We start from the raw sequence: 22,888 nt of genomic DNA, 5'->3' as shown, positions 1-22,888 counted from the left end.
AGACTTCGTGATGATCAGTTAATCAAGTGCATTTGATTAGCAGCACCTGGCTGCTACGTAGCACCTTAATTCCCACAAAAGCAGAAGAGATGTAGCTACTTCTTTTTTCACAGAAAGACACAGAGTCCTGTAAAAACTTTCTTTTTGCATGTGCCTGTTTATAGGTTTGGGACAAACATACACAGCCATTCAGATGAAGTCTCTTTCAGGTAACTCTTTGCTGATTTTAACAATACACAACCAAACCACATGCTGCACATATCCCATCGGCTTAGCTCCACAAAAAAAAGAACATGTGTATCCAAACTGGCTGACCTGTTGTCCGCACCTGTTCACCTGCTGACCCCAGCCCACAAGAAAAAATTATGTGGATTAATTTTATTCTCCCTCATTATGATCTAAATGTTTTCTTGAATTCATCTTTTAACCTCTATCAGGCCTAAAAGTCATATCATTTAAATCACTTGACGGTATTAACAATATCAGTGTCAGCTTAAATCAACATATGCTACATCGTGTAAGTGCGGGAGTAAACGTCTCTGTACTCCATAAACCCACAAAATTCCCAGAAATATTACTGAGGACACAGCCTAGCTATCACCAGCAGTTGGAGCAGGAGGGACGTGTGTGTTTAACTTAGGACACTATGTATGTCTATTTGAAAGGTCTGTATCACATTAGTGTGTGTGTGGGTGTGTGATAAACACATCTAATCCACACATCACATCTGGATGGATGGTCAAGTTAAAAAAAAAAAGAAAAAATTGGGGGAGGGGCTCTTTTACAGTGGACCCTGAATGAAACCAGCACAGGAGCTCAACCTGTAGAAGCTCCATCCATCTTTGACAGCCAAGCTGAGATAAAACACACACCTACCTCAGATCCGCCCTGAAGCACCCACATCATGACTCAAGCAGTGACACACACACACACACACACATGTCTGGTTTGCTATCCTCGTGGGGACATCCCATTGACATAATGCTTTCCCTAGCCCCTTACCCTAACCCTAACCATTAAAAATGAATGCCTAACCCTAACCCTTACCCTAAACCTAACCATAACCTAATTGTAACCCTGACAGTAAAACCGCATTTTGAGTGTGAAAATTGCTTTCAACCCCGAGGGGACCTGGATTTTGGTCCCCACGGTGCAGAAAGTCCCCACCAGGATAGTAAAAGTCAGATTTTGGTCCCCACCAGGATAGTACGAACCCGTACACGCATACACACACACACACACACACACACACACACACACAGACGTTCAGCATCAGCAGTTCAATCATGTGCACGTGTGTGAGTGACAGCGAGCGCTGGTGGAGAGGGAGGGCGGATTAACACTAAATTATACCTGAGGGACTTTTGACAAAATGGTGTTTTCAGGTTTAATTACACTAATGCATCAAACAGAAACATGAAGCTTGTTTTTTTGTCTTTTGTTTTTTGTTCCTCAATCATTTAATTTGAATGCACCCATTTTGTAGGAGAAAAAAAACAGTCTCGCACTCATTAGAAAGAAGACCCAACAGGTTCCATCTGTAAATTGACTTTAAAAGGAGAAACATGATGACAACGGTTTAAACAGTGCATTAAACTCATGACAGCATTTTTTTAAAAAGTGGTGACAGATCATTCAACTAAATGAAAACAATTATCGATAATACTAATAATTGAAAAGCAAAGACGTGAATCATTTAATATACGCACACACTCCCACACACACTCCTACACGCACACACACACGGGGGATGATTTGAAGGATGGGATGCTGTCGATGACAGACGTGAAGAACAAACACTCTGTGTGTATAACATAAGCAGGCAGGACAAAGTCGCTGCTCCTTGCACAGAGAGGACTCCGTCCCCCCTTCTCTGTTTTCACAGCTCAGACTCAGAGTTACTCTCGCGGCTGCAGGTCCAGAATATTTTCAGCCAGGCTCGTGAGTTTGCAGTCCTCCAGTGCTTTGACCAGTCGGCTCAGCTTGGCCGCCCTCCCCTCCGCCTGGATGAAGCGGCTGAGCAGCTGATAGGCTTGCTCATACAGCCCTTCTCTCTCGTACTCATAGGCCAGGTTGTCTATGGCCGGGCCCTTCAGAGCGCGGCAGTTCTTCCCCAAGGCCCTCCCTACGTGCTTCCACTGACGGCCCACTCCGTTAGAAAAGCTCTGCACATCTGCCGCTGTCAGCATTCGGTCCTCTGACGGGGCCACAGGATAAAGATGAAGGGAAAGCATTAATGTAAACCGCAATCAAGTACGATTACATAAACAGTGTTTTACAAAAAGATGTAAACAGCAAGCTCTCACAGAAGAACTCAGGGCAGGAGTGTCGAAACCCCTATTAGTTCACGGGTGACAGTGAGCCGAACTCTAAAACCATTACATAATAATGTATATCTTAAAAAAAAAAAAAAACACTCCTCAAATGTTTCCATCTCTGAGGTATAAAAACCTGAGCGAGAGTCAAGATTTTAATAATAGCTGGAACCATAAAGCTAAATGAAAGACACCCATCATCCCACTCCACTAAAATTTAGAATCACCAATAAACCTAATGTGCATTTTTTTGAATGGTGATGGGAAGCCTGTGGATTTAGAAAGTCACTAAACCCTCACAACTTTTCAAAATCTACAAATACATTTTCACTTCCCAAACCTTTCCACTCCCACGTAGTAATCCCAGCATCACTACGTGAAGAATCACATTTTTTATCGAAAAATTCGAGTTTTAAAAGAATTTACTGAGAGCCTTTAGCGGGCTGCTTCAATCACACATTTGACTCTTTTGATGTAGTGTTTCTTTTCAGCTGATAACTCCAAATGCTTTTCTAAAAATGTCCAGGTGAGAGCACCTTGGGAGGGAGCTCTAAGCAAATAATAGTACCTGACTCTAGTACAGCAAACTAAATAGTCATATAATCAAAACTACAGTATTTCATACTAATACTGTAGTTTTCCAGGAGTAAGTGCACACCTGAATCCTCAGACCAGCAGTGGTACCTTCTCCGCTGATGTCCAGTCATCCCTCACTATGAGTGTATGACTATGAGAAAAGCTAAAGGCTGCAGCTTTCAACCCAAACTTAAACACCAATAGGACTTGTGTACAGGATGCATTATTAATTCCTTGCTTCTCATTTAGTGTTGATGTCAGTTTGGCTGCTGTTTTATATAAAAGGCCACACATAAGGGACACTCAGCACCTTTGGAAACTCCTGTAAACATCTGTAAAATTAACCACATTTATTTTCAAGCTTCAGATTTTTTCGAAACATGTAAACCATGTTTCTAATAGGTAAGTGAAATTTAGCCATGTCGGTCCACTTTTAAATGCAGGAGCAAAGAGTCAACAAGAAGGGCTCATCCAGTTGTGAGGCTAGAAGAGAGGCAGAGCATCTGCCAGTCATGTATCATGACACTGCTGGTGGTACACCCAGCAAACGTTTAAGACCACTGAACTTGTATGACCTCCCTGTGGACATTTCATAAATCCCTTTTCTACATACATAGAGCTCCCATTGCATACGGCTGGAAAAAAGCTCAAGTGGATGCACCCCCACACTGTTTAATTTTAATGTACACCGACAGGACTTTCATACTTTAATACAACACTGTCCTTTTGCCAGCTGTAGCTGCAGATTCTGCATATTCATTCATTTCATGTGCTTTAAGATTATAAAACAGCTTTAATGAGTAATTTTCAGCCAGATGGGGACAGTGATACCACCTGTAAACACGCATTTTACCTGACACAACTACAACTATTCCATGTGGGCAAGTTGCTCTTTAGACATTCAACAGTTACAGAGCAACACTAGCAAACATCTGGAGACTAAAATTCATTCATTTTCCTAACCGCTTCTATAATTCAGGTAGACGTGAGGCTGGAGCCTATCCCAGCTGTCATAGGGGGATAGGCGGGGTATGTCTACCTCTCCAGGCTATCTGGAGAGCTGGACCAGTGGATTTGAACCCAGGACTTCTCACTGTGAGGCAACAGTGCTACTCAGCTGACCAATGTCCTAACATGTGTAAAGTTCATCTTAACTTAGCTTAAGCTTTAGGTCTTCACTACCTCCTGAAGTGCATATCGCACTCAGCACCTTTAAGTTCACTGGTTTGGTTTTCTGGCTCACTGCTTCAGCAAGCAGCTGGTCTCAAGCAGTAAACACTACTTGCCAAGCACCAAACAAAAAACAGGCAAAGTCAGCGAATAGCCTGTGATCACAGAGCTGTATAATCTGATTGTTTGTATGGAAAAAACTGATCAGAGCAGCTTTAAAGTTGTGCACTTGCATGATCAAAAATACTGAAAAATCAGGTGCAATTAATAAAGACCAGTCAGTTCATTAACAAAAATCCCTGCTGTTGTACTTTCTCACTTTCCCTTTTCCCCATCAAGACCACCAACATCAATTTACAAACCCCAGGAGAGCTTTAATGTGTCACTGGGTGTTTAATTTCAGTTGTTTGGCAACCACCAAATCTCCTGCATTTTTATTAATTCAAATTTTAGTTGACCCAATATGAAATCAGTCCAAGTATGCAAACCAAATACATTATCTGCAGGCATTAATCTCTTCCCACTGACTGGCTGGATTAGGGAGTCAGTTGAAACAGTATTGAATTTATGTGCTGTCGAGAAAAAAAAAAGTCAATCAACAAAGTTCGGTCAGCTTCTTGAATTTAAATAAAATTGTTTTTGCAGACACATGAGGAGAACGAGTAGATGGCAGTAAACCCACCATTTGTAAATGAACGACCATCCTCGATAGTTAAATTACAGAGAATATCTAAATAATGTACTGTGGACAGCACACCACACACACGACTAGTAACAAGGACCGTCTCGACTCACCAAACACTCTGTTCTGAAACTTGAAGCAGTTGCTGGGAACGGGAGACTCTTCCTGCATGATGGTGACGGACTGTGAGGCAGGACCGCGGGCCTGACTCTGCAGCTGCTGCTCGAGCTCATCGATCTCCTCATCGCGCAGACGCTCCGGCTAAAAGGCACAAAATGGCAGAAATCACTCAGAATAAAAATAAATGAGAACGTCAAAGTGGGTACACTCTCCGAGGGCCATAGTGACTACAATAAAGGGCCATGGCTTAAATTTGGCAGAAACAGGAGATTATGTGTTTCAAAATACTAAATTTTGTGGTTACATTTTCAGTGGATCCAAAATACTGCAGAGCAAGTACTCACAGGAACTAGAAAGAGAGAGGATATTTCCCATATTGGCTTCTCTTCATTGGCTCTCTGGTAGAATCAAATTTAAAATCCTGCTCCTCACATACAAGGTCTTGAATAATCAGCCCCCATGTTAATGACCTCATAGTACCATATCACCCCATTAGAGCACTTTGCTCTCAGACGGCGGGCTTACTTGCGATTCCCTGAGTATTTAAAAGTAGAATGGGAGGCAGAGCCTTCCCAGTTTGGATTCAGGAGACAGACACCCTCTCTACTTTTAAGATTAAGGTTAGAACTTTCCTTTTTGGTAAAGCAAATAGTTAGGGTTGGATCAGGTGATCCCTGAATGCCCTCTTAGTTATGCTGCAATAGGTTTAGACTGCTGAGGGCTTCCCGTGATGCAGTGTTCCTCATTCTGGTCTCTTTTCACTCACTGTGTGTTTTGACACCTCTCTGCATTTAATCATTAGTTATTATTAAATCTCTGGCTCTCTTCCACAGTGTGTCTTTTGTCTTGTCTCCCTCCCCTCAAACTCAACTGCTCCCAACAGTTGGCTGTGTGGAACTCTAACGAGTGACCAGGCTGAACTGTCCCGGAGACAGTGTGATTTGCAGTGTTTGGTCAGGTTTAGCTTTCAGGAACAGGTATGACTATAACAAACCTGCTTGTGTGAATCTTTGTGAAAAGGTTTCACATTGCAGCTAAATTACCTTGCAAGAGAAAAATCCCATTAGAAATCGGCCAGTGTCAGGCACGATGAGGTGAAATGAGATCTACTTTTAAAATCTTTTTGCCTCTTTAAAATCACTGGAGAACATTTTAACAGGAACATCAACCTTACCTGTGACAGGTGGATTTGCTGTAGGCAAAGATCCAGCTTGTCCAGACACCGATCCAGAATATGAGTGCCTGCCTTAAGCTGGGTTTCCACAGTTAACTCCTGGGGCAGAGCGAGCAGCCGGCAGGCGTGCTGGCAGAGATACTGCCTCACCGCTCCAGAGCTGTAGCTCTCCAGGAACTGACGACATGCTGCCACATTCACAAACTTCACTTCCACCCCCAGGAAGGGATCCGCGTCATGGACCTTTAGGATCTCAAATGTACCCAGGCCTCCTGCAGAGTCTTAACAGTGGAAGACTATGATTAATCAAGGTAAATCCTACAAGAGGTTTTTTCTATTTTAATGAGCATGCAGTATGAGAAATGCCTAACCGAGGGCTCACCTGTAAGTGTCAGCTTGATGACTTTGAAAATGATGAACTTTCCCTGTGGGTCTTTGTAGAGAGAGAGCAGGTTCACACCGGGACACAGCGACTGCAGAAACATGACTGTGCATCCCGTCCATTGACCTCCATCCACAGTCTTGTCCGCCATTCTCTGAACACTGCTTGAGACAATTAATGCAGTAAGGTACACTTCCATATATTGTATATTCATCAAATATAAAGTGAAATATTTCAAGCTTTGTTTTTGCTTTAACTTCATTGATTTTAATGTATGGCTCATGAAATCAAGTATCTGAGATTAGTAGAATATTTGCCGAGATCAATGGGAATAAAAAGGATTTACAAAGGAAACATCCGCATGTTTATACACTTGATACTTGGTTTGAGCTCCTTTGCCACTAATTACTGCATAAGTGCAGTAATGTGGCATGAAACCGATCAGCTTGTGGCACTGCTGAGGTGTTACTGAAGCCTAGGTTGCTTTGATTGTGGCCTTCAGCTTGTCTGTGTTTTGGTTTTGGGTATTTCTTGTCTACTTTGTAGATTTCTTGCGGTGGGAGTTAGGGTAAAGTGAGTTGGCTGGTAAATGCAGCAGGGTGAAAACATGGCCAGCAAACCATTTGGTAGTAGTGTTATCGCTGTGGACAGGTCCTAAGTGGTGCTGGGAAAGGAAATCGACATCACCATAAAGCTTGTTAGCAGATGGATGGATAAAGTGCTCTAAAGTCTCCCGGTAGACGACTGTGTTGACCACCAGCAGCAGCAGCAGCAGATGAAATGGGACCCTAAATTGTCACAGACTGTGGAAACTTCACACTGGACTTCAAACACCTTGGATTCTCCACTGTTTCTCACATATCCAGGACCTTGATTTCCAAATCAAATGCAAGTTTTACTTTTGGCTGAAGACGTCTGTATGTGGTGGCTCTTGATGCACTGACACCAGCCTCTGTCCACTCCTTGTGAAATTCTCTCAAGTTCTTGAATCCACTTTTTCCCCTCTACAATCCTCTCAAGTCTTCTGTCATTGTGGTGCAAATTTTACAATACTCTTCATTCTTCCAGTCAACTTTCTATTAATATGCTTCAATACAGCATTCTGGGAACAGCAATGACTCTCTATGGCTTATCTTCCGTGAGGAGGGTATTGATGATCGACTGGACAACTGTCAACTCAGCATTTTTCCTAATGATTGTGGTTGACCACGTGGTTAACAGAGTGTATATATACTGTGAAATACAAATTAAATATTCTACAATATTCCACTACGTGAGCTATAAACCATAATCAACTGAATTTAATCAGAAACAAGTCTTGAAATAATTTGCTTTGTGTAATGAATACAGAATACATGGAAGATTACTTTTTTAAATTCAATTACATGAATGATATTCAATTTCTTGCACTAGCATAACAAATAAGACAGTGAGCCCTACTCTATCACCTGTTTGTAGGTTTGCTTGTTTGTTAAATTTGAGGATTTTCTCCTTTTCTCTTATTTCTCTTGTCTTAAATGTAATGTTTCTGGGTTTGTTGTGTTATTTAAACATTTAACTACATTTTTGGATATAGAATTTTTTTTAACTGGTTCAAGGTAAGAGGCAAGGTGAACCCTGGATCGATCCATCACAGGGCTAACATTTGGAGACGGACATCCACACTTACTCACAGATAATTAAAAAAAATACTGACAGCAGCAGCTCAGCCTCCTAGCAGATGCACCTATTTCAATTTCAAGCTTTCAATTTCAAAACTGACCTCTAACTTTGAGATCACAGACAATGAGATTCAAACTCACCTGAGATTTTTAATAGATACACCAGCTGTATCAGACCATTGCTTCATTCTCGAGTCATCACATTATCGCCCAACAAACTTGGGTGTCCACGTCCCCCACCCGCTCGCTCAGCAGGATAATGAAAATACCCCATCAGCCTTTTACGACTAAGGGGCAAAAACAACTATTACTCAAACACGCATGTCTTTGGACTGTGTGGTGAAACCGGAGCATGCAGAGGAAACCCATGAAGATGTAGGGACTATGAAACTCCACAGAAAGGCCCCAGCACAGCAGGAGGTTTGAACCCAGTGTAAATCACTGTTCCTCCACCGTCAGCAGGTAATAAAAACATGTGGTGAGAGACGTACGTCATCTCAAATTCAGGCTCTAAATTTTTGATCAGTGGTCATTAATTCTACATCTCATTTTATCTGAAGTAGGAGATTCAGTTTCTAATCGTGTTCACTCAGAGTGATGGGATAATAAACCGTATCACCTCTGCTGACTTAACCGCCCCGACCCACGGCAGCCAAAATACATCCACCATGTTTCTGGCCTCACTCCACCTTTTTTACCCCAGCTTCCTTCTGAAACCCTCATTACATAAAAACATGTTTAATCTCATCCCTCCCCTCCCCCACTCCAGCCCCTGACTCCTGTGCCCTGGATGAACCGCTGAAACCTGCTGTTGCTGTCTCTATGCATCCTGACTTGGAGCGCTCTGCAGGGAAAGAGGAACCTCTGAGCTAGATTAGGTGCACGTCCTCGCATTTTACTGAATCACAGTATGCTTGGCGGCTAGGTGTACCGGAAACGACTTAGGCAGTATGTAATTATTTGCTATCCTATCAACTGGTACACTGGAAGTATACTGTGAGATTAGTTTAGCAGCTGGATGAGGATTAAGTGATCATCGGGAGCTTAAAATATATAATTCATCCTTTGCTGCCAAAAGCCAACCTCTAGTATTCCCTGGAGAGCTTGTTTGGTGTTTGGGTAACAAAAAAAATTTGATTCAGAAGCATGAATCAAACAAATTCAAAAATGGCTCATTTTGTCCAGTCCAAAAAAATACGAACGATAAATTCAGATGACATAAAAGGGTAAAAATGGAAAGTCCTCACATTTGAAAAGCATAAGCAGAAAACATTTCGTAATTCCCCTGGCTAAGTTTGCAAATGATCATTTTCAATTATAAATGTAGCTTTTTAACATCGACTCGCTTCAATCCATACATAAATATAAGAATAACTGACACTGAGGGCTAACAATTTGTTTAATCATCCCTATAAATGATCATATCCTTATGATCACACAGCATTAAGTTACACTTCTTGCGTTTTTAGTAAAGCTCTCTGTTGGAAAACAAAACATGCCAACTACATGGTGACGCCATGTCATATATCATTTATCTGATGTCAAGTCTGGCAAGAGATTTAAAATGACCACACCTTCTTTTTTTTTCTTTTTGGTCTAAAAAAAACTTGAAAAATGTGATCACAGGGTCTGCAGGTAACTCTGTTGCATGTGTCTGTCACACCTGTGTGGGAGTCATGCAAGAAAAAGGTCTTTATTGTCAGGAAAAGACCATCCCTACATGGTTATGTCAGCCTGGGGGGAGCATCTGTGACTCAAGTGGTCAACAACCAAGTTGAAGGTCAGTGGTTAAATCCTTGGCATGTCCATTCTGCATGCTGTGGTGTTCTTTGGCAACATATTAAAGCCCAAATCATCTCCTATGATAATAATCCTCAGCACACCGACAAATCCACAAAGGAAGACCTCAGAGGCAGGAAAGGAAGGGTTATCGTTCCTGTGAAGGTAACACTTGTTACATGCAGGAAAACCCTCAAACATCTTTCAACTGATGGACATGAAGGAAGAGGGGTCAGAAATTTGCAACCCAATGTGAAACACCAATGGAAAAAATTCATTATTCCTGCTAAGGTGGACAACACAAGCTTCTGTGGCTGAGGGCGTAATTACTTTTTCACACAAATGAATGATGTGGTGAAGCATGCGACCTTTATCTGCAGTCACTGTATCAAAGATCAGAGGTTTGCTCGTCAAAAAGAAAAGCCCAGTTTCCAGAGGATGTACTATGTGCCATTCACACAACTGAATATTGATGGAAAACAGCTACAGCTAGGAATACTGATTCCTCATATCCGAAAGATCCTTTCCTTAAAGTAGTTTTAACAGTAACAGTGTGATCTGACCATCCAGAGATATAAAAATGATCTGACTCTGTCAAAATTCAGAGGTTTCACCTTGTGAAAAGTGGGTGGCAAAATCAGAGCCTTCGTGGTCATTCATCATCCGAAGCTTCAGCATTCTGTGATTAAATCAAGTGGGTTTTTCCGAGGTTACAGTGTTTTTAGTTTCAAGTTCAGTTTGACTTGTTTCTTCAGTGAGCTGCTGGTTAAAAAGGACAAATTTTCCTCAGCAGAAGTCTGGAAAACCTGAGGCCTTACATGTTGGGAAGGCTCCTCTTTACAGTCAGTATGAATAAGAGGAGCACGTTTTGCATGCAGACGCATAAGAAGTGACGTTTTTAGTGAAATGACTTGTGTTTTCGATCACCTTAACTTGGCAGGTCTTTCAAAACCATTTCAGTTAACCATAAACTTTGTTTGCAGACTATTTTTGCTCAGGCACGTTTATAAACAGTTTGTAAACTGTAAGTAATGAATTAAGGGGCAAGAAAAAACATTTAACTCCTCTGGAATATCTGAGGTTTCTGAATTGATTCCCAGCAAAATATTATATGGAAAAAAAGCACACTATGACTAATAACACACCAAATCGGTCACACAATCTGAAATCCTCCTCTTCATCATGAATGCCTCTAAAAACTGCTACAGAAAGCGTCTGACGGAGGTCGCGGCTGCTGAAGGCAGCTGTTTCAGTTACTAATTTCAAGAGTTCATTTGTTATTTTCCACCTTCACTGTTTGTTATCTATCTGTTCATAAAGGACACAAAAATGTTTTCAGTTTATTCAGATTTTGTTTTTATCTTATTTTGACTTAGAAGATCAGATCACATTATTTCCAATGTCATCAAAACAGTTATCAATTTATTTTTCAATTTAGCCTTAGATTCTTTTAAATTTTGGGCTGCCATGGTATCAGAAAACCCTCTTCAGCATGGCTCTTGTGTTTCAAGTTAGAACATTCTGATTAGGGAGACACATCCAACACACTGTGTGAGGGGTTCATCTCTGAAAACGACATTTAGCACATCTGAACTAACTCAAACTTACATTAACAACTGGAGGAATTGTGAATAAGCTATTTATCCCCCTGTGCATCGAATATGACTAGCACTTCCACTGTAAGTCGTGTATGGATGACCAGGGTAAACATGTGGAATGAAGCTGACTTAAAATAATGGTTCCTACACCAGCAGCCTGAGCCATGGATCCATGCTTTTATGTCAAATTCTGACCCTACCATCTGAATGTTGGAGCAGAAAACAAGACTCATCAGACCAGGCAATGTTTTTTTTCCCCCGATCTTCTATTGTTCAGGTTTGTTGAGCCCCTGTGAACTGTAGCCTCGGTCTCCTGATCGTAGCTAGGGTGGCATTCGCTGTGGTCTTCTGTTGCTGGTATGGTCTTGTGCAGCTGCAGCCTATTTGCTTCCAAGTTGGATGAGCTATGTTTTCATAGATGCTCTCCTGCATACCTTTGTTGTAACTAGTGGTTATTTCAGTTGCTGTTAATTTCCTGTGAGCTCAAAGCAGTCTGCCCATTCGCCTCTAGCATCAACAAGGCCATGTGATTGGCTGATTAGATATTTGTGTTAAGAACAGGTGTATCCAATAAAGTCGCCGTTAAGTGTATAATAAATACATACATCACGATTACAGCTTTAGCTTTAACTTCTAAAGTCAGGCAAGCCAGAAAAAGTTCGAGATTCACTGAATTATAAGCAAAAACATTAACAAATGTTGCTATCTGAGGATATTTTATGACATTTCTATGTTTCCTAGTATAAAGTAACAACAAAACCTTCGATTACAGCTTATAAACTCATCATAAATTAAGCCTTACAGAAACAACAGAAAACACACCCAGAGTTTACTCAAATTATAGACTATGTAACTTTAATGTCAAAGCTATAACTGTTGTCCAACTTTAAACTAGGGGACGTGGTTGCTATGCGACCCGTACGTACAGGTGAGCTAGCTGATTACCTTCATAACAGTTTGACAGCTGCATTGGTTTGAGTCAGAACACCGCAAAGATAGCTATTCCGTTTTAAAATGTCAGTGCCTTATACTGAAAGGGATGGAGGTTACTGTGAGAAATGTCACGCAGAATAGATAGAGCTACCGTAAAGCTACGAGCAGCCAAGCCGCTGAAGCGGCCCAAAGCCTCGGGAAGCCCACACGCCTAGTTTCTGCCTAGGAGGTCCTTTGATTCACCGTGAAGTAACACTTTGATAAGCTCGGCTCAAACTTACCTTAAAACTTTGTTAAAGTGTTTGGTAACGCTTCCTTCTGTGGAATCACACGGACAGTATGAGCTTCCTGGCTTCCCATTGGGTGAGCAGCAATCAAGCTGCGTTCTGATTGGTGGAAATCAACGAGGAAAATCGTGACGGGAAGGAAGTGTTTTTTTGTGTATGAGAGAGTTTTTTTCATTTTAACGTAAACGTTCATATGTGGTTCAACGAATCCCGTTACGAACAATTACGTCTAGCATTTAATCATAAATATAAACCTGAACCAAAACACTCTGAACACTGAAGAACTGAAACACTTTACTGGCTCTTGGAGGAGTGTTATTTCTCACTGTGTTCGCTGGGTTTTTGTGTGTTAACAGATTTAAACAGCTGCTGGAGAAAACCAAAACAATGCACTAGGCATATTTGCATAGTCACACTGACAGACAAAAGCGGTGCAGGGGTGCAAAGGTTTCCCGGACATTTAGACACAGGTGAAACTGATCTAAGAAATCTAATCAAAAACATTAATCAAATGGAACTTTTATGTCATTTATGAACAAATATATCTGCTGGCTTCAGCTTTTAAGTTTTATTTTGTTTAAATATATTTGTTTTTTGGGGACTTTTAGCCTAACACAACTAAATCTGGATGTATATAGTCCTGTGCAAAAGTCTTGATCCAACAGCTCATTATATTTAGTATAATAAGAACAATGTTATTTTAAGATAAATTTAACAACAAAATGATCAAAACATAAAGACAAAAATGTTAACCAAGTTACAGCAAGTTTAAAAAAGTGAGTTTTTAACTGCTTTTTAATGAACACCACAGAGTCTGGAGGATCTCAGACTCAGTGGGAGAGTCTGAGCACCACTGCAGCAAAAACTCTGTCTCCTTTAGTCCTCACCCTGATCACATGATGTCTAGAACCTGCTGAAGATGTATGGATGTAAAAGTTTACTGATCTAGACTAATGTTTGTCCATGAAATACTCAACACGTAACTAAATTGGTAACAGTGTGACATGTCAGTACTTAAAACACTTTTGCAGTGGCGAACAAAGAAGCTTTGTTAAGCCAACAGAACAAGGAATTCCTATCATTCAGATGCAAGGATATAAATGCATGAATATTAATTTCCAACTTAGAGCATGACACTATTGAAGAGTGAACCAGAGATTTAATGTGAATAGATTTAATGCATAGTTTTCAATATCTTAGACACAAATCTGCCAGGGGCACAAACAAGGATTCATGTTTTTCTTCAATAAGTTGGAGAAAATTGTCAGTGATCAAGTTTCTAAAAGAGTCTACGCACCTATGCAATCTCTGTAACTTAGAAACACATTGGGGCTTAAGAGGTATATAACAGAATGTCATCTGCATAACAGTGATAAGGAATGTCCTTAAAAGCATTCAAAATGTGCTGAAAAACAATCAAGGCCCGCAAACTGAGCCTTGTGGCACACATTATGGCAAGCAAAGGGGTAGAAGACCTTCAAGACCTCAAGGAGTCATACTTTCTTGTATTTTTAGTGGTCTTGAGGAACAGTTCTCTGGGCTTTTTGAAGGTCTTTTTTTTGTTTATTTTTTGTTTTGTTAAGCTGCTTTGTTAAGCTGCTATGAATCATTCAAATATAAAAACGGCATCTAACTCAAGGGATGAAACCGTTTTAGTAAAGAACCCATTTGAAATTATATTTATTGGTAGTTTGTTACCAGCAGCCTGTCACAAACATATTTCTTTCCATTTCTTGATTCTTTAAAAATATCAAAGATAGCACAGTTTGACAGTCATAAAATCATATTTTTGCACCACCAAGGAGAGATAAAAACTTGGTGTATGTCAATATGATGTTTAGTGTGTGCTTAAAACAAAATCTGGAGAAACTGAGCAAGTGGAGGATAAATACTGAAAATCAGCAACAACAGGTCTTGAGGAGATCAATCCAAATTTCAGTTGTTTTTATACAAATGGTCATCATTATGTATGGAGGAGGTCAGGAATGCGTTAGAAAGATGGTTGGTAGAGGTTCTGTCATGATTTGGGACTGTATTTTAGCCAGTAGTGTTGAAGATCTTGTTAAAATTGGTGGAATTATGAATGCAGAAAAGTACCAGCACATTTTGATCCACCATGCATCATCATCTCGAAAGCATCTGATTGGCAGCATCTTCATTTTTCTGCATGACAATGATCCCGAACACACTGCTGATGCAGTAAAAGCATACTTGTATAGAAAACACACAGTGGAACACTATCAGTAATGGACTGGCTTCCACAGAGCCCAGACCTCAACATTGAAGCAGTGAATTGAAGCAGTGTGGGATCAAACAAAATGGCTTTGAAAGTCCATCAAGAAGCCTGGAGAACTATTCCTGAAGGCTAGTTAAAGAAATGATCATCAGAATCAGAATACTTTAATAATCCCTAAGGAAATTATGTGGGTTACAGTTGCTCCGAGACAATAACAGTAACAGACTAAACTAATTAAATAATACAATATATTACAAAGTTTACAAATTTCAGAAAAAGCACGAGTATATACAAATTGCTCAATTATAAATATCAAGAATATTACAGAGGTGAAATATATATGATTGACATTAAGCTCTAACCTGTGAAATTTTGTCATTTGTTATTTTACTGTAGAGCATGTGCAAAAGGGTGTAACTATTGCAGTGTGTACTGTGTATTAGATGGAGGAGTTGTACAGGAATGATTTCCTGTGTTGTAAATAAATGGTGGCTTTTACACAGAACTGCAACTTGTTCTTCTTTTTGGCATCATTAGGGTAAAAACAAAAATCTAAAATAACCCTTTTAGCAGGTTCTAAGGAACCAGAGTGGTACTCCTCTTCCAGGCACAGGCAGGCCACAGATAATAAGATCAGATAATCGACACAGTTAATCTAAAAACGTTGTGAAAAGTTTATTTTTAGTAATGTTTTTAAAATGTTTGACTCAAGCAATGTACAACGCTGGGCAACGAGCTTTCATAAATGTTTTATCTCATTTTTTTTGCGTGTGTCAGAAGTCTATTTAAACCCTACCATATTAAAAAGGTAACACACAAAAGTGAACAGCCCCCACAGCTCCACTGTCAGGAAATTTACAATTTGGATTCTTGTACATTTACTCTAGCCAGTCAGGTGAAGGTAACACGCCTAAACGTTGGATGTCCACTACTTAAAAGGAAGAATAAGATGAATCAGCTCCCGCATGCTTGACAAATATAGCAGCATGGATACATAAACAGTATAAAAGATTGATAAAGGCACTCTGATGTCATCTGTTGGTTTTGTGAATTCGAGCAAATGGTGAATTTAACTGTCAGAATGAGGGTTACTGCACAATCACAAACAACTTGTGATTAAGTAGGTTGCTAGCTGGCAAGCATAGCCTGGATTATGCTCCTTTATAACTATAATAATGACCATAATTCACAAGAGGAACTTCATGTTTCATTCTATATGACCTGAAAATAGCAAATGAGCCCATAAAAGCGTTTACTGAGGTCACAGAGTGAGGGGGGGGCGAGGGCCTTTTTCTCATAAATGTGCATACAAGTCTTTTTGGAAGCAGAGGAGTCGCCCCCTGCTGACCATTAGAAAGAATTCAGGTTTAAGACACAAGTTGGCATTACTTTTCAGACGCAGTAGCGCCATCATAACTACGGCTTTTCTACTTTAAAAAAAAGTTTTTGTCAAGTTTTGTTAGGCCTGAATGCAGCCCAGGTGCATACGCTATGCTGGGGACTGGCTCTGAATATAGCAAGGAGAGCCATTTTCATCCTTTTCCAGATTTCTGCAACTTTAACAAATAATATAAGTAACTTTTTTAAGGTGACCCCTATACCATAAGACTATTACAGAGGCCTGGGTTAAAATGTACACCAAGGTTGTTTTGTGCGTGCCTTTTTCCCAGCTTTTCTGTCCTCTCTCCACTGTCCTATTGCAATAATGACTAAAAAGCCTAAAAATACACGTTTAAAAAATGTTTTTTTCCCCCCTTCTTGGAATAACTCAAAAACTGAAGTGTCAGTAACATCACACAAGTCAAAGTAGCTTTGGTTGGCATTACACAGCATGTTGCCCATCATTGGTGGTTAGATCCAACCAAGACTCCATCCCTATATATTTCCAAGTGAGAGGAGTGAGTGGAGTTCATCTGCCAGTGTAAATGCCCCCCCCCACACACACACTTATGTATTTATATACATATTTATTCATAGTAGACAAAAGAAAAGTCATAAAACTCTCTGCAGGTGGAGCTGCCATCAGGCTCGGAGGTGCTTTTGTGGTTGACGTGTTTGACAAACTTGAGGGTCTCTTTGTCTCTGTAGACGAGTGCGAGGGAATTGTCCTCTGGGTAGACAGTCAGAAGCTGTGAAGAAAGAAAGCGATGATGATGACTGTCGAAGCAACATCCGCACATGTGCGATTACACGTCACATTAATCAGCACTCACCTCCTCATCCTCTTCATTAGCGACATAACATGTGAAGCCGCCAAACTCTGACTGCCAGCCTACAAGAGAGAATTAAAAGTTCAGTACAGTCACACTGGTGTCCGACAGTTCGTTCTTACGCTGGGTGTGAACTCACCGGCACAGCCGAAAGGCAAAACGAGGTCCAGCGCATATTCTGCCCGCGCTGCCTCTCCATCGTGCAACAGGGTGTAGCCGCCATGAGACCATCGACGTACTTCCCCACAGCACAAAGGGGTGCTCGGCTCTGAAAATACACAGAGGTCAAAACACACGAACAGCGGCGGCGGCGGCTGAATGAAAGCACTCACAGCGATGCACACCTTTCTCTCTGCTCGCATCTGCTGAGGATGGTTCATTTGACGACCCCGTGGCTTCTCCATCATCTTGCTGCTTTTTATCCTTCTCTTCATCGCCATTCTCTTCGTCATCAGCCGGGCAGAGATAGTGCAATCGAAGGCCAGTGAAGTTGGAGAGGAGCAGGAAGAACGCTTCTGAATGAAGCAGCTCCCAGCATGCACTCACACACTGAGGCAGCGAGTCCAGAGCAGCTGCCTCATAGCACCTGAAAGCACACAGGTTATTAACCAATCTTAAATACAGAGTGCTACTTTAAAGAGTCAAACATACTCACCTCTTATTGGGTGGACCTCTCTTCTTCCACTCAATCTGAGAGAGCCGAAGTGCTTCACTCACCTCTTTGAACTTCTCGTCCTGAAGACAAACGCATAATGACTCAGCGGAAACAAATGAACACGGGAAAGACACGACACCGGTGCCAGCTCTGCTCTGATGCCTTTTTGAAAAGCAGTGCACACTGGATACTTGGAAATTATCTCATTACTCAGTGTTGTGTAGCTAAAGCTGAGGTACTTTCTGTGTGGAAAAAAAAAATCATGCGTGCTTCATCTGCAAATCATTTGTGAATAAGCATTTCCAGCTTTGGGAACTGCAGTTCTATGGTGCAATGTCCGGAAACCGTTCTGAATAAAAAAGCTGCAGTACTGCGTCGGTGGAAAAGAGTTTTTAGAAGTTACCTTGAGAAATCCTTTGAGCTGAATTTCAGAGCTGTCTTCAAACTCCTCCTGAATCTGCTCTTGATAAGAAATGTCCAAATAGATGGGATTGATCCACTCCAGCAGCACCGTTTCCTGCCACGAACACAAACAGCAAACACATGAGCTGGCAAGGAGGCTGTCCAAGAGAGGAACAATCCGACATTATAAGAAATCAACTGATGCTCACAACTGATTAAAAAAAAGCTCACACTGGAGCCTGGAGATAGCTAGATTTGCATACAGAGCTCTCATAACACTATAATGTACACTCACAAGCCACTAGGTACACCAGCTCAACTGCTCGTTAATGCAAGTCAATGGAGGCATGTGAACATGGCAAAGACAACCTGCTGAATTTCAAACTAAGCATCCGAATAGTCGAAAAGTGGAGATTCAAGTGACTTTGAACGTGGCATGATTGTTGGCACCAGATGGGTTGCTCTTAGTCTTTATGCTGAGCTAAGCTAACAGATGCCTCCAGCTGTAAATTGATTGAGAATCATGCAAATTATATGTTATATTTATCAAACAAAACGTATAAAATTCTTCTTCCGAAATTTTTTGAGATATTCCCACAAGATAGCACCCACATCTCTCGGTAAGTGTGGATTCCTCTGGACGGGAGCCACTGTGTGGCGAGGAGGACGTTCCAGAGAAGGTCCGTGAAACCAGCCGCTCAGAGACAGCCGACACTTGTCCTGCGACAAAACTTCAGACACCTGAAGAAAAAAAAGAACCCCAAACAGTGTAATTTCCAAACGCAGCCTTTTCAAAGAAATAGTAAAAACAAGAATATTTATCCTTACTTGGTGAAAGGAAACTGGAGAAACTTCAAAGAGCACGAGTGTGTTCCAGGAGGGTACGAGTGACTTCACTATGCTCTGTGGCTGCAAATAACCTGACGACAAAAATGAAATACACACTTCTGTTGTGTAAGAGAATAAACACACACGCGCGCGCACACACACACACACACACACAGTGGGACACTCACTGTCTGTTGTATAAAGATCGAGGGTTCCCCCGTCGCTGCTCTGCCACGGGGGCACAAGATACAAAATGAACGCAACGCGCCTCCCCTCCAACTCATCATCGTGGCACAAAAGAACATCTGGAAAGAAGACAGACAGACAATAACTAAAACAGAAACTCACAATGTAACAGTTTTCCTACTGAGCTAATCTCACCTGTATATTCATATTTGGCACAAGAAATATCCACAGTGGGCTCCAGCTCAACCCCCAGCACCTCCCCGAGCCAGGACCGGAAACGCCCAAACAGTGCTGCCCTACAGACGGTGATACAGAAACGGGCGCACTGTGAAAACCTGGCCGTGACCTTTAAACGCCGTTTAAAATTTGTAACTCTCACCACACGGACAGATTGTTTAGCTACCTGAAAGCCCTCTGTGACATTTTGTTATGACATAAATAATAGATGACCACAGAGGGAGGCCGTTACTGTGTAATTACTGTATTTATTCCCCAGCGCTGCACTTCTTCAGCTTTTAAAGCGCCATATACTCACAAATATGTATCCAGCACATATAAGTGATTCACTGCATACAGCTTGTCATAATTATACGAAGAAAGCAGCACGTTATTTCTCAAAGAAGAAAGGTTTACACTTGATTGTGCTATTTTGGTAATATATGGAGCCTCTGATTTGACACACAGCTGATTTAGACGCTGAGATCCAGATTTTTCTTGGACTTGTCTCACACACCGAACCTCTTGGCAGTCATTTCCAACATCTACTCTGCTCCGATGACTTACAGCCTTGTGTTCACTGCCAGCCTCAGCTCTGTAGTAGAAACTAAAGAATAAACCACCTTTCTGCTTTAACAAACAGTCCAAATATTCGCAAGACGTTTCAGTCATCATCACTAAATGTAATATACCAATTAGGAGGGCATCTGTAATCTCTGGCTCCACCTGCTGGACCTGATAAATAAACTCCAGAATGTTTCTCATCCTTCCATCAACATCAAGAGTCCAACAATATCAATATGGAGCTGGATACAAATACAAAAGTACCTCTTTTAGTGTATCGGTAAATCTGCAAGCCAACATGAACAATGCCAGGACCCTGAAGGTGGCTCACTTAATGAAGTCCTCATTCATTTTCTTGCTTTGAAGCGTCAAAACACCAGCTGTGAAAAGGATCTGTCACTTAAATCTACCTGATGAATATTGTCCACATCCGCTTTGTGCCACCAAACACAACTCTGACCTATCAGAGGCCTTTATTCCACAAGACCTCTGACGCGAGGTGAGGCCTCCATCGATCAGGATGCTCTGTGCGTTCGGATACATTTTTATAGCGAGCAGTATTGTTCTATTCTGTACAGTTGTGTACTGTATTTATTCTTATTTTATTTTATTCTAATTTTTGCTTCATAACTTTTGCACTGTCCACTTCCTGCTGTGACAAAACAAATTTCCCACGTGTGGGACTAATAAAGGTTATCTTATCTTATCTTATCTTATTAAGGTTGAGGGGTCAGAAAGCACTTGACACAATAAGCCTTGGGCACCCAAGTCCAGTTCACCCGTTTTCCTTTAGCCACTTTTTTTTTTTTTTTTTTAGGCACCAAAACATTTTTTGCGCCACGTTGTGATTTGATATCGCTTGTGTTTCACCTTTAAGCACGCCCTTTTCCTTTTCTTTTCATCCACTTCCTTGCCTTCATCCTCTTCTTTTTTCGTCTTCATCTTCTTTGCCTTTTTCTCTGTTTTTGTCCTCTTCATTGTCATTCTTTGCTTTTGCCATCCTCCTTTAACACTCTCTTCTGTCACACCAACCTTCTGCATGTCTTCCTTTGCTACAGTCATGAACTTCCTCTGTGTTCTACCTCCTTTCCTTTTGCCTGGCAGTGCTTTATTCAGCATCCTTCGTCCAGTATGTCCACTACCCCTCCTCTTTGCATATGTCCAAAATCATCTCAGCCTATCCTCTGAAACTTGGTTTCCAATCCTGATATACTCAGGAACCATCTGGGTCACTCCCAGTGAAAATCTTAACATCTTAAACTCTGCCCCCTCCAACTCAGAGGTGGAAGTTCAGTCGTGGTTTTTAAATAATATGACAACAAGAAGACGAGAATAATAAAATGTGAAAAAATCAAGGCTTCTGATTTTCATAAATGAAAGCTTTCTGCCCATTTGACAGCTCACACACACACATATAACACAAATGAATTCAAACTATTTTGTTACCTCAGCCCTGCGATATGTGGCTCTGTTCTTTTCTTCAGGTCATCTGACTGTGTGGGGACAACAAAAAACAAAAACAAATAATAAAAAACACAAATGATAAGACACTGTGGAATAAATCAGTGTGAGGATGAATCCAAAAAAATACCTGTTTAAATTTATACAGGTCGTTTGATTTTTCATGGAAGTTTAGCTCCAGCAGCTCATTCTGGAGGTTTTCTGCAAAGGCTTGGCTGCTGATGAAGTTTCTGAAGATGCAGTGAGGGAACGGGTGGCAGTCCAACTCCAGATCGCCTGCACAATAATCTCACACACACACACACACACACACACACACAAAGGAAACTGTGTAAACAGCAAAGCTAAGAATGTGGGGCGTACTGTTGTATTACAAGATCCACTGATTTGACAACAACTTTGGGGAGAGGGCATGCAAGTCCCCGCTCCGGTTATAGTAAAAAATGTTACAGTAGGAACTGTTTCTGTTGTTTATTGCAGTGTCCACTATCACGTAGCTCTCTGTATAAACGCCAGAGAGGGTTTATTCCAAATTTGCTGCTCCTGATTGAAGCAGATCTCCCAAAAAATTCCCGTAAAACACCAACAACAACAGCGACGTCAAAGCTGCAGGTTTCTGAAGACTGATTAAAAGCTGCAGATAAATATCTGAAGCTGAACTTTGGTCCTCTCACTGACCGTGGCTGTAGGTAGTCTTGCGGCTCCATGCCTCCGTGACGGCTCTCTTCACCTGGTCGTCTTCTACGGCTGCGCAGAGCTCCACCGGCTCCTCGCGGCTCTCTTTCTCGCTCTTCTTTTTCTTTTTCTTATTGTCTGTGCTGCTGCACTCGTCCTGTGGTCGTTTGGTGGCCATTACAGAAACCTGACACGAACTTTCAAAACACGCGTGGACATGGCCTCGCACGATGCGTCGCGGATAAATGACGTTATTAACGCTTGTAGTTTGGCCCTGAGTGCAGACTGTCAGGCAGAACTGAAACATGACTATAATATTCACACCAAAATAGAACTTTTAGGATCTGATTTCAGGGATTTACTTTATTATAATTTTACCTCTTTAGCTTTCGGAGGATTAGGTAATAAATGTGTTACAGCAGCCAGGTAAGAAAGCATATTAAAGATATAGCTCTTCAGTCAGTGGAGGGGATCACGTACAGATGACTTGTCTCTGTTAAAGGCCAAAAGAAATAAAATAAAAAATATACATACTGGTCTTTTTTTCTCCATTAGTCTATGGAGACCTATGAAAACTAAACATTTTCAAAGAAATACTTAATTAAATTCAAAATAAGAAGTCAGAACTAAACAAAAACTAGATAAAATATGTCTGTTCTCGGTCAAGCACTTGAAAGTAAGGCAGATGAACTTCTATTTGGTTCATAAAGACGTTTTAATTCACTAAAAAGTTGTTCCCTTGGAGGTAGTCCTGAGAGTGGTTGGCACACCAATCCAA

General features: G+C 41.1%; 2 protein-coding genes across 2 annotated transcripts; both read right to left on the bottom strand.

Moving 5' to 3' along the window:
• Nucleotides 1–166: 166 nt before the first annotated feature.
• tradd (tnfrsf1a-associated via death domain) lies at nt 167–12,741 on the bottom strand. Its single transcript, XM_063498254.1, has 5 exons — nt 12,672–12,741; nt 6,420–6,580; nt 6,038–6,318; nt 4,857–5,004; nt 167–2,197 (listed from the first exon to the last, which is right to left on the bottom strand). The coding sequence occupies exons 2-5, from the start codon at nt 6,568–6,570 to the stop codon at nt 1,899–1,901; spliced, it is 879 nt and encodes a 292-aa protein (XP_063354324.1). The 5' UTR covers nt 6,571–6,580; nt 12,672–12,741; the 3' UTR covers nt 167–1,898.
• A 2,369-nt stretch (nt 12,742–15,110) lies between these two features.
• ogfod1 (2-oxoglutarate and iron-dependent oxygenase domain containing 1) lies at nt 15,111–22,339 on the bottom strand. Its single transcript, XM_063476365.1, has 13 exons — nt 22,114–22,339; nt 21,566–21,711; nt 21,421–21,467; nt 19,390–19,490; nt 19,197–19,313; nt 19,009–19,100; nt 18,793–18,921; nt 18,182–18,295; nt 17,779–17,858; nt 17,468–17,709; nt 17,263–17,391; nt 17,127–17,185; nt 15,111–17,042 (listed from the first exon to the last, which is right to left on the bottom strand). Exons 1-13 carry the CDS (start codon nt 22,286–22,288, stop codon nt 16,881–16,883), a joined length of 1,593 nt encoding a protein of 530 aa, XP_063332435.1. The 5' UTR covers nt 22,289–22,339; the 3' UTR covers nt 15,111–16,880.
• Between the last annotated feature and the right edge of the window lie 549 nt (nt 22,340–22,888).

This window comes from Pelmatolapia mariae, linkage group LG1 (assembly GCF_036321145.2).
Source record: "Pelmatolapia mariae isolate MD_Pm_ZW linkage group LG1, Pm_UMD_F_2, whole genome shotgun sequence".
In the NCBI taxonomy this organism is placed as follows: Eukaryota; Metazoa; Chordata; class Actinopteri; order Cichliformes; family Cichlidae; genus Pelmatolapia; species Pelmatolapia mariae.
Note: the sequence above shows the minus strand (reverse complement) of the source record. Positions and strands in the feature narration are given on the sequence as shown.